Here is a 13,097-nt window from a genome sequence, read left to right as displayed (position 1 = left end):
AACCCCTAAGGGCTTGTAATTTTAGGTTATGTCTGTTCTCTAATGTGGTGGATTGGGCGTCGATTTTTATTTGAATGGTTTGCTTTAGAGTATTCCAGTCCATACTGTTTAGGTGTTTTCTAAAAATATTGCGATGCCGTTGAATCTGTTTAAAATATATCTTTTTTAGATTAAATTGAGATTTTAAAGCTAGTTTTATTATGTTGCTTGATGTGGTATGAACTAATTTTTGTATTCCTTGGATTTTCAAACCTAGCCGAAATTTACACGTGCGAAAAACCATGTGGTATCTTGACATACAGAACATGTCAGCTTCTTTGGACTCAGGGGGGGTACCCATAGACTGGAGATGTGCAAATGTAACCCCAATTCACAAAGGTGGATCAAAGGCTGACACAAGTAATTATAGACCTGTTAGTTTAACTTCTGTTCCAGGTAAATTAATGGAGGCACTGGTTAAAGAAGCACTGCAGGATCATCTAGACAAGAATTCAGTTATAGCTCAGACGCAGCATGGTTTTGTTAAGGGCAGGTCTTGCCTGACCAATTTGATTGGATACTATGATGCAGTCACAAAAGAAAAGGATGCAGGGAATAACTTTGATATTATATATTTGGATCTTAGAAAGGCTTTTGATACTGTTGCACATGGAAGACTGCTGCACAAATTGGAGCAGTATGGCATTGGAGGCAAATTGCTGCTATGGATAAGGGGATGGTTGAGTGGCAGAAGACAGAGAGTGGTAATCAATGGACACTGCTCAACGTGGACTAATGTTATTAGTGGAGTTCCTCAGGGTTCAGTGTTGGGTCCGTTGTTGTTTTCGGTGTTTATGAATGATATTGATGATGGGATATCAAGTTTAATGTCCAAGTTTGCAGATGATACAAAGGTTGGCAGGGTTGTTAAGGACACTACTGACGCAATGCTGGAAAGGTTGAACAGATGGGCTGAGAGGTGGCAAATGAAGTTTAACATTGACAAATGTAAAGTACTACATATGGGAAACAGTAACCCCAGAGCAACGTATCAACTCTGCGGTACTACACTGACAGTGGTGGAGAATGAAAAGGATCTGGGGGTAATTGTGCAGGCAGATATGAAGTTCTCTGAGCAGTGCAGACGAGCTGCAAGAGTAGCTCATGGTGTCTTGTCAATGATATACAGGAATTTTTCTAGCAGGGATAAGGAGGTGATTATTCCCTTGTATAAGGCAATGGTTAGGCCACATCTTGAGTACTGTATACAGGTCTGGAGGCCTCATTTCAAGAAGGATGTAGAGCTGCTGGAACGGGTACAGAGAAGGGCAACAAGATTAGTGAATGGAACAAAGGGTTGCTCTTACGAAGAAAGGCTTAAGTTTTGCAAATTACAGAGTCTGGAGACTAGGCACCGGCGAGGTGATCTGATAGAGGTGTATAAGGCTTTGAATGGTTTGAGCATGCTCAATGCCAATGGGATTCTTCATCTTGCTCAGAATAATCACCTCAGAGGGCATAAATTCAAATTGAGGAAGGACGGATGTCGGATAGATGTGCGGAAATTTGCCTTTGGCCAGCGGGTGGTTGGTTGGTGGAACCGACTTCCATCACTTGTTGTTGAAGTTGATAGCCTAAACAAATTTAAAGCTCAACTGGACAGGTATTTCGAACGAACGGAGGGGTGAAATGGGAGTGGTGTGTGTTTTTTTTTTTATTTTTTTGGCTGATGCTGAATAAGCTTGCTTTCTTGCATCATATGCCTCTACTAATGCTAATGTCGGGAACAGAAGTAAGAGCATTGCTGTCTTTTTCATTATTTTGGTGGATGACCTCTGAAGAAGACACTAAAATTATGAATGACACCGCAATGCTATTTCCACCTTGGTCATCTCTTCAAAATTCCATTTGGTTTATTTTTTCCTTTGTTATATTTATTTTAATTTCGATTCCTATCTTTCTCCCCCCCTTTCGGTCAACACGTATATCGCTCCCAGGGTACACCGTATTTTCATTAGTCTAATTCTAAGAATAAATATCTACTTACTATATTTTACACTAATAATAATAATTCTTTATATATACATTATGGTTGTAGGGTATTTTTGCGTTAGCAGTGACCCTGATCCATATTTCATGTTAACGTAATACTGCTTATCTAATCTTATCCAAATCCTCCCCGCATATACCAATAGCTTCTCCATTCTATTATTCTATAAGATTATATATATATATATATATATATATTGGTTTTAAAACCTTCATCTTATTTAATCAATTTTGTAGGATGTGTGCCATGAAATAGTCATCCAAAACAGTCAAAAAGTACAGTAACCTTGTTTTCTTCATAAGAACCATAAGCAATGCAGCATTGCATATTTAAAATTCAACAGAAATGACCATATACTAATGACAGAAAAACACTGATATATAAACATGCATATACTTCAGGAGACAAATTCTGCTGTTTATTTTAAAACCATTGCTCACCTAATTTTATCCTTGCATTTCTCCAAAAAATAAAGCATTTCCAAATTATTAATATATATTTATTTAATAAATAATAACAATTCTGCATACCAGGCAATATAATTTCTGGGAAACCCATCTTGCGAGCAATAGCTGTGGAAGTAGACACTAAATGAGGATTTTCTTCCCTCACTTGCTTCAAATCACCATGTAATAATTTCAAGCATACCCAAAGTCCTTGACCTTTGTGTTCTTTTTGGTTTACCTCTTTAGCCATAAGGACTTTACGTATTACATTGTCCAAAAAATCATGTTCGCCACACCTAAACAACAACAAAATATAAATAACAATAATATACATACAAGATATAATTATCTAACTGAATTTTTTACCTGATTTAAGTCATTCTGCATAATATTCAAAAATACTACAACAAACACACACACACATCACTTTAATCAGGCCACTTTAATCACTTTTTTTACACACATCACTTTAATCATCACTTTCATCACGATCAAAATCATTCATTGTTTAACAATACATAATTTTACCCTTACCAGAGCCGGGATCGCTTGCAAAATGCTAAGTTTTTCAAGTGATCAAGCAACTGAAACAAACTGAAAATACGAATTATAAATTTCTTAGAAATTCACAGTTCATATTTTTAGTTTGTTTAAGTTACTTCCTAGTCATCCAGTTAATCATATTTAAAACTTATTTTCAGTTGCATTTGTCTTGATGGCTCACATAGAGGACTGTGTGGTTCTACTTTTAGTAGGTTATGAGAATAAAAATACAGGTGTTTTGGGAATTTTCAATGTCTTCTTGAAGAACTGACACTGTGATTTCTCTGAACTTCTTGTGTTTTAGCATTGTAGAGGCATACAATGTCTATATTCTATATGCGATGCCTAAATGTCTATATTCAACTGGTGAGTGAGTGGAGAGGGATTGCTTTCTTGTTTTCAGTAGGGATTGCACAATTCTTTAGACAGGAGACCATGCCTCTGTGCTTGCTTAGAAGAGTGTAGGCTCTGCTTATCAATTCTGTACTTTACTTTTATTGCTATTTGGTAGTTACAGATTTTTAATTTTTTTCTATTAGAAGATGGCATTGGCACCTCTTCTGCATTTTTGTTGCAGGTTGCAATAATTCCTGTAATACTGATATTAGCATTAGTAGGGGCAGATGATGCAAGAAAGCAAGCTTATATAGCATCAGCCAAAAAAAAAAAAAAAAAAAAAATCCTTCCCATTTCATCCATCCATTCAGTCCAAATTTTTGTCTAGTTCTGCCTTCAACTTATTTACAGTGTTCCACTAATATCCATGTTTGTTATGTTCGGTGCTTGTTTCGCTTTTTCTGCATTTTTGCATGACACGCTCAGCAGAGGATCTGAGTATAGCGTCATGCACCAGTTTATTGTCAGTGATTCAGTTTGTTTACAGCACTCGTGTACTCTACATCTCTTTGTATTCTGATAATTTTCCAAACTTTCAAACTTTTTAAAGTTATATTGTATTATATATAATATTTTTGTACTAATTACAATGGCATCTAAGTGTAGTACTAGTGAAAAAAACAAGGGGATCGTAAGCCTCTTACTTTAAATGCCAAGTTAGAAATGATTAAAGTAAGTGAGCACGGTATGTCTATGGCTGAGAAAGATCGTAAGCTAGGTTTGGCTCGCAAAACAATTAGTACAATTGTGAACGCTAAGGAAAAAGTGTTGAAGGAAATTAGAAGTGCTACACCAATGAATACTAAAGTTATAAGAAAATGTGATAGCCTGATTGCTGACATGGAAAAACTTTTACTGATATGGATTGAAAAACCAGTTAAAATGTGCCTTTAAGCCGAGCCATCATCCAGGACAGGGCCCTAAATCTCTTCATTGCTATGAAGGCTGAGAGAGGTGAGGAAGCTGCTGAGGATAAATTCGAAGCTAGCAGAGGCTGGTTTAAAGGAAAGAAGCCATCTCCACAACGTCAAAGTGCAAGGTGAAGCAGCTAGTGCTGATACAGTAGCTGCAGAAAGTTATGCATGTGAGCTTTCTAAGATCATTGAAGATGGTGGATATACTAAGCAGCAGATTTTCAATGGACAAAATGACCCTATATTGGAAGAAGATGCCATCTAGGACTTTTATTTCTAATGAGGAGAAGTCAATGCCTGGCTTCAAAGTTGCAAAAGATGGGCTAACTCTCTTGTTAGGGGCTAATGCAGCTGGTGATTGCAAGTTAAAACCTATGAGGATTTATCACTGAGAAAATGCTGTGGCCCTAAAGAACTATGCAAAAGCTAGCATCCCTGTTTATTATTAATCTAATTCAAAAGCTAGCATCCCTGTTTATTATAAATCTAATTCAAAAGCTTGGATGACCGGAGATATTTTCTTAAATTGGTTCATGGACTATTTTAAGCCTACAGTTGCGACTTACTGCAAGGAAAAGAAAATTCCTTTTAAGATTTTACTTCTTGCATACAATGCCCCTGGCCATCCTAGAGCTCTAATTGGTTTGTACAAGGAGATAAATGTTATTTTTCTACCTGCAAATACAACTTCATTGCTGCAACCTATGGCCTAAGGTGTAATTGCATCATTTAAATCATATTACTTAAGAAGAACTTTTGCTACGGCTATAAATACCCGTACATTTAAACTGTATCACACTACAGTGATACAGTAGTTGGGCATAAACAAAATAAATTAAAAGCGTTTTTGGAAAGGCTTCACAATTTTGGATGGTATAAAAACTATTAGAGATGCATGGGAGGAAGTTAAAGAAACAACATTGAAAGGTGCTTGGAAGAAGCTAATTCCCACATTATGGACGATTTTGAAGGCTTTGAGAATTCAGTGAAGGAAGTCACTACAAATGTTGTGGTGTTTGTTTGTTATTTGGAGCATTAGCAACTAAGGCCATATTGCTCCGGGGATATGCGGTGGTCATTCCGTGACCTTTACGCATCCTCCGTATTTGGTGGTCACGGGCTCGAAGCCCAGTCTAATCAAGAAGCATGTGCTACGCACTGCTGCTCCTGTCCACCTGGCTACGGAGGCGCCAAATGTTGTGGAAATGGCAAGGGAATTATAATTGGAAGTCGAGCCTGAGGATGTGGCAGAATTGCTTGTCTCTGATGATGAGACCATAACAGACAAAGATCTTCTTCTGATTGAAGAGAAAAGAAGGATGTTTTGCAAAAAGGAGTCCCATCCTGATGATATTCCTGCTATCCCCAGAGAAATGACCACTGAGGAATTGGAAATGGCTATCAACTGTACAGAAATGGGGATGGCAGCTTTTGAGAGAATTGATCCAAATTTCGAAAGAAGTTCTAAAGTGAATGCAAGACTTCTAGACGATATTGCATGCTATAAAGAAATTCTAAGGAACAGGAGATGGAAATTCATGAGGCAAAGTTTTCCTATTTTATGAAAGTACCATCACAACCTTCGACAGCAACAGCTAGCCCTGAACAATCTTCAACATCAACACAAATCCCAGCAAGAGCTTCAACCAAGTTTCCATTGTCAAAACAAATAAGATTCGTTAATGAGTCAGATGATGAAAATGTGTTGACTCCTTCATCATCCTTCATCATTCCTTCATCCTTCCTACGATAAATACATTAGTTTTTTTTTTCAAATTTACATTCGTCAATCACTATAAGCTAAGGGCGAAAATATTAATGTAAGCAATGTGTGTACTGTATATTCATTTGATTTTCGTATCGTTTTTGAGTCCTAGCTCTGTTGCTCACTTAATATATGACAGTTTAAACATGTTATTAGGCGGCTTTTATATGCATTCACAAGTGAAAAAAAGTTATGTTCCACTTTTTGGCGGGGGTCTGGACCTTAATCGCTGTATGAGTGGTCATTTATCGTTTTTGTATCGTTTTGAGTCCTAGCTCTGTTGCTCAATTAATATATGACAGTTCAAACATGTTATTAGGCAGCTTTTATATGCATTCACAAGTGAAAAAAGGTTATGTTCCACTTTTTGGCGGGGGTCTGGGCCTTAATTGCTGTATGAGTGGGCCCTATTAATACAACAGATGGTAATTTATTCCAACAATCAACCACTGGCTAAAGGGAAATTTCCAAACATCTATTCTATAATTGTCTTTCCTCGATTTGAATTGATGTCCCCTCATGTGAGTAATCTGAACAAGAGGAAGAATCCCATCAGCACTGAGCTTGCTCAAACCATTCAAAGCCTCATATGCCTCAATTAGATCACCTTGCAGATGCCTAGTCTCCAGATGCTGCAATTTGCAGAACTTAAGCCTTTGTTGGAAACAGCAAGCTTTTGTTCCACTCACCAATCTTGTTGGCCTTCTCTGTACACATCCCAGCAGATCTACATCCTTCCTAAAATGAGGCATCTAGACCTGTATGTATTACTCTATTACTCTTATAATGGGAGATTTTAATTTCCCAGATATTGACTGGAATTTGGGGGCTGGTTACTCAAGCACTAGCAGGGCTTTTGTGGATTTATTGGATGATTGTTTTCTACATCAGCATGTTCGGGAGGCAACTAGAGGGAGTAATACTCTTGATTTGATTACCAGCAGTGATTCTTCATGCATTAAGAATCTGCAGATAAATGAACCACTAGGTGGCAGTGATCACAGTGTGCTGAAATGGGATTTACTCAAAGAGGTAACTACCATTAGGGGTAAAGGGAAGGGTTATTGCTTCTGTAAAGGCGACTACGATGAACTGAGACAGTATTTAAATTCTATACAGTGGGACCAACTGATGATGTTACCAACAGCAAATTCAAAATGGGAAGCATTCAAAGAACTTATCTTGGAAGCTACTAGGCTTTACATACCAACTAAGAAATATTGTTCAAGGTTTAGGCCAAAATGGATGTCAGATGAACTAATGAGGCATATGGCAAAGAAGAAAGCATGGGATACTTACAAATTAACACATGACACAGAAGCCTATGATAGATACAAGTTGATATGCAACCAAGTTACAAAGGAGGTTAGGCAGGCAAAGGCAGATTACGAGAAATCCTTGGCAAGGGATGCAAAGAAAAACAGCAAGAGTTCTTCACTTATGTAAACTCTAGAAGGAAGGGGATGAATCAGATTGGTCCACTTGATATTGATGGGTCAACTGTTGATGATCCTGCTCAGGTAGCTAACAAACTAAATGAATATTTTGCATCGACATTCACACATGAGGAGTTATTCAGCAAGGGGAATGCCAGAGGTGTATTCAACTCTAGCAGTAAGCTACAGAATCTTGAAATAACTGGGAGTAAAGTGGAGGAGAAACTGTTGAAGATAAACACAAGAAAGGCACCCGGGGTGGATGGGATCTATCCAGTTATATTAAAGGAGGCAGCAAAGGAAGTAAGCAAACCCTTAACCATAATTATGAGAGCTTCCTTGGACTCAGGGGAGGTACCCATAGACTGGAAATGTGCAAATGTGACCCCAATTCACAAAGGAGGATCAAAGGCTGACACAAGTAATTATAGACTTGTGAGCTTAACTTCTGTTCCAGGAAAATTAATGGAGGCACTGGTTAAAAAAGCACTGCAGGATCATTTAGACAAGACTTCAGTTATAGATCAGACACAGCATGGTTTTGTTAAGGGGAAGTCTTGCCTGACCAACTTGATTGGATACTATGATGCAGTCACAAAAGAACTGGATGCAGGGAATAACTTTGATATTATATACTTGGATCTTAGAAAGGCTTTTGATACTGTTGCACATGGAAGACTGCTACACAAATTGGAGCAGTGTGACACTGGAGGCAAATTGCTGCTATGGATAAAGGGGTGGTTGAGGGGGAGAAGACAGAGAGTGGTAATCAATGGACACTGCTCACCGTGGACTAATGTTATTAGTGGAGTCCCTCAGGGCTCAGTGTTGGGTCCATTATTGTTTTCTGTATTTATAAATGATATTGATGATGGTATATCAAGCTTAATGTCCAAGTTTGCAGATGATACAAAGGTTGGCAGGGTTGTCAAGGACACTACTGACACTATGCTGCTTCAACAGGATCTGGAAAGGTTGAGCAGATGGGCTGAGAGGTGGCAAATGAAGTTTAACATTGACAAATCTAAAGTACTACACATGGGAAACAGCAACCCCAGAGCAACGTATCAACTCTGTGGTACTACACTGACAGTGGTAGAGAATGAAAGGGACTTGGGGGTGGTTGTGCAGGCAGATATGAAGTTCTGTGAGCAGTGCACACGGGCTACAAGAGTAGCTCATGGAGTATTGTCAATGATATACAGGAATTTTTCCAGCAGGGATAAGGAGGTGATTATTCCATTGTATAAGGCAATGCTCATTTCAAGAAGGATGTAGAGCTGCTGGAACGAGTACAGAGAAGGGCAACAAGATTAGTGAATGGAACAAAGGGGTGCTCTTACGAAGAAAGGCTTAAGTTTTGCAAATTACAGGTCTGGAGACTAGGCACCAGCGAGGTGATCTGATAGAGGTGTATAAAGCCTTGAATGGTTTAAGCATGCTCAATGCTGATGGGATTCTTCCTCTAGCTCAGAAAAATCACCTGAGAGGGCATAAATTCAAACTGAGGAAAGACAGATGTAGGATAGACGTGCGGAAATTTGCCTTTAGCCAGCGGGTGGTTGGTTGGTGGAACAGACTTCCATCCCTTGTGGTGGAGGTTGATAGCCTAAATAAGTTTAAGGCTCAGCTGGACAGGTATTTTGAACGAACAGAGGGGTGAAGTGGAAGTGGGTTTTTTTTTTTTTTTTTGGCTGATGCTGCATAAGCTTGCTTTCTTGCATCAAATGCCTCTACTAATGCTAATACTCAAGGTGTGGCCTGACCATTTCCTTATACAAAGGGATAATCAACTCCTTATCCCTGCTAGCAAAATTCCAGAATATAATCATTGATAAGATACCATCAGCTACTCTTGCAGCCTGTCCGTACTGCTCAGAAAACTTCATATCTGACTGCACAATTAGCGCCAGGTACTTTTCATTCTCCACCACCCAGTTGGTACATTTCTATGGGGTTATTGCTACATTATGCAGTACTTTGCATTTGTCAATGTTAAATTTCAGTTGCCACCTCTCAGCCCATCTGGACAACTTTTCTAGATACTGTTGCAGTAGTGTACTGTCATTACTGTCATTAGCAACCCTGCCAACCTTTGTATCATCTGCAAAATTGGACATTAACCCTAATACATCTTCATCAATATCATTGATAAATACAGAACACAACAATGGGCCCAACCCAGACCCCATGGGGGTCTCCACTAATAACATTAGTCCACAAAGAGCAGTGTCCATTGATTACCACTCTCTATCTTCTCCCACTCAACCATCCCTTTATCCATAACAGTAATTTTCTCTTAATAGCATACTACTCCAATTTGTACAGCAGTCTTCCATGTGCAACAGTATCAAAAGCTTTTCTAAAATCCAAGTATAAGCTATCACAATTATTTTTTGTATCCAGTTCCTTTGTGAATGCGCCATAGCATCCAATCAAATTTGTCAGACAAGACTTCCCCTTAACAAACCCATGCTGTGTCTGAACTATAACTGCAGTCTTGTCTAGATGATCCTGCAATGCTTCTTTAATCAGTGACCCCATTATTTTCTCTGGAACAGAAGCTAAACTAACAGGTCTGTAATTACTTGTGTCACCCTTTGACCCTTTGTTGTGAACTGGGGGCACATTTGCACATTTCAATCCATGGGGACCTCCCCTGAGTCCAAAGAAGCTAATATAATAGATTAATTTTGAATGCCATTAATAAATCATTTTCTCATTGTGTAACGAATGTAAGCAATGTGCATCAGTCTTTATAAAAACTCATTAATTAACAAAAATTATAAAATGGTAACAAAGCAGGGAGGTGGGAAGAGAAAATATAGTGATCAAGGAACCCTAACTCTGTTCACAAAAATCCCATGCCATTAAAAGTATGCTCAGCCGTACTGAAATATTTGTCCAATCTCAATAGAGTGTGATTTTCTGTTGGTTATTACAGGTTCAATAGCATAGCTGCCAACTTTTGACTTTCAAAAATCTGAAGATCATGAGGCAAGCAGGTAATTTTTGGACCAAAACGGGAAAAAATAGGAAGATTTTTTGCACAAACCAGGTTTGTTTGTTTGTTTGTTTGTTTGTGCGTGTGTGGGCTTTAGGTGCAAGAGCAACATGACCATATTGTACCTATGGTAAAGTTCAATGCTCTGTGTCCCCCCCCCCAATTTGGGTGGCTGTTGAAGTTTAGATTGTGTTACAGAGTTTTATCTCTTTAAGGAAAGTAAAGATTTTGTCCACATGTGATGTATCTGCTAGAAGATGGGCAATACTCAGCATATTCGTTGCTGAAAATGAGGCAAAGAGAGTTTTTCGCTCACTGTTGTAAATCAGGCTATCAATGAATGTATACCAGATCGTAAGTTGGGTGTTGCAGTTTATGCAACACAGTGGTTCAGTGGCCATAAGTTATTAGAGATGTGTGGCCTATCTGCAATCGGGTTAATACAACTTCTTTGTATTGGTTCTCACGAATACTGGACTTGCATGGTTTGAAATCTTTTTTAATCGCGAGTAATTTGTTATCGGCCTGATGCATTGCCATTGTTCAAGACATTGTTTCTTTTTAATGTACTTGTAGTCAGATGCAGGTGTAGTAAAGGCTTGGGCTGTAGGATTGGTAGCAGTTTTAAGCAGCTAGGTCGGCCTGCTCATTTCCAGAAATTTCAGCATGACCAGGGATCCAACATAAAAGAACTTGTTATTTCTTCTGGTTTAACTTAGAGTATTCCAGATCTGTCCAAGTAAGGGTTTATCATTCTTCGGATTCTGTTGTATAGTTTGGATAGCACTAATGAAGTCTGTATATATAACACTGTGCGATATGGTTGTTGAGAGTGCATAATTTAAGGCTATGTGGATAGCACAGAGTTCTGCAGTGTAGCTGCTACATTCAGTAGGAATTTCTTGGATATAGTTATGTTGGGAAATACTGCTGCTGCACCAACATGGTTGTCAGTTTTAGACCCATCTGTGTGGATTGGTGTGTACTGGCCATGCAGGATTCTCAGTGCAGTGTGTATTTGGAGTATGTTCTATTGGGATAAGATGAGTTTTCCCAAGGCTGTCAATGAAATGTTGCACAGTAGTATATAGTACGTCCAAGATAGGACTGTATGAGAGGCAGTGGGCTGTATCTTAATAAGGTCAATTTGCCAGTCGGCCTGCAGTGAACAAAGACGTATCCCAGTTGGCGGATTTATTGATGGATAGGCTCTGTATGGGTTTTCCCTTTTTTTTTTTTTTTTTTTTACTGAAAAGCCCAAAAATGAGAGGTATTAGAACCTATAGTACTTAGTCCTGTGCATGGGTTGGAGGTTGGAGAAGATGAAAGAAGATATTTGTTGACATTAGACTTGAACTTCTATAGACTGTAATTTTCAGGAAATACGTATGAAGGAAGGTTGTTCCAGAAAACAGCAGTTGAATGAATAAACGAGGAAGATGAAAAGTTGGTTCTGTGAGTGTGAAGTTGGACAGTAAAAGGATGTCGACTGGTTGCAGCACATGTTTGGACTGCTTTGGAAGAGAGAGCAGGAATTATAGAAGCCAATTCAGAAAAACAGTGCCCATGGAAGTATTTGTAGATAGTACATCTATGAGACAGAGAGTTGGGAGATCCTGTTAGAGGTTTTGGGGACACTGCCACAGATGTGGGAACAATATTCCATGGTAGGGCGGATTTGCAATTTGTACAGAGTGAATAGCTGTTTGGAAGAAAGGTAACGCTGACAGTGAAAGAGAAAACCAAGTTTTTTAGATGCAGAGGAAACAATATTTGTAATATGCTTGTGCCAAGAGAGATTAGAAGTCAGGGTAATCCCCAAAAGAGATAAATCATTTTGCCTAGAAATTGGAGTGTCACCAAAGATAAGCAGAGGAGCAGAAGAATCCTTTTTGCGAGATATAAGACAAGACTGTGAGTTTTAGAAGGATTGAAATCGACTAAGTTGTTTTTGCCCCACTGGAGAATTACCTGAAGATCGGCATTTAAGGAATTGGTAGTGGATATTCAAGAGGTTGAAGCTGATTGAGTAAGGCAAGGTTTCTCAAAATGGAAAGTGGAATGCAATGTGCCATCATCGGCAAAACAATGGATAGGATTTCCAGTCAATGGAAGAAGGTCATTAATATACAAGAGGAAAAGAGTAGGGGAAAGTACTGAACCAGCATTAGTGGAGAAGTTAGAAGACAGAGATCCATCTACCATCACCTTCAGTGAGCGGTCAGAGAGAAATCTGGATAACCAATTACAAAACACAGTTGCCAAACCATAAGATGGAAGCTTGTTTAGAAGACCTTATGCTAAATGCAATTGAAAGCCTTTGAGATGTCAAGAGCAACTGCTTGTGACTCCATTTAGGAGAGAAAAGTCCGCCAAGTGGGATGGTTTGGATGCCCTTTGAGTTTTGCTGCATAGGGTAACAAATGCAGACTATGCATTTGTCTGCATAGCTGCAGGGAGGTTTCATGTGCTTCAGCATATAGGCTCTGGACCGGTGATGTATGGTACACTGCCAGTGAAAGACAAAGAGCACTATGGTGTACAGCAGGGGTGGGCAACAGACG

The 13,097-nt window shown here is 38.8% G+C and overlaps 1 protein-coding gene across 1 annotated transcript in view; it reads right to left on the bottom strand.

The window, feature by feature from the left end:
- mbc (dedicator of cytokinesis protein myoblast city) overlaps positions 1-13,097 on the bottom strand; it is a 966,604-nt gene that overhangs the window by 718,459 nt on the left and 235,048 nt on the right. The window contains exon 13 of the mRNA XM_090373417.1: positions 2,560-2,771. Coding sequence (XP_090229543.1) covers positions 2,560-2,771 — 212 coding nt within the window. The remainder of the gene's footprint in view (positions 1-2,559; positions 2,772-13,097) is intronic.

This window comes from Mastigoproctus giganteus, chromosome 5 (assembly GCF_048544385.1).
Source record: "Mastigoproctus giganteus isolate SK-2022 chromosome 5, ASM4854438v1, whole genome shotgun sequence".
NCBI lineage: Eukaryota > Metazoa > Arthropoda > Arachnida > Uropygi > Thelyphonidae > Mastigoproctus > Mastigoproctus giganteus.
Note: the sequence above shows the minus strand (reverse complement) of the source record. Positions and strands in the feature narration are given on the sequence as shown.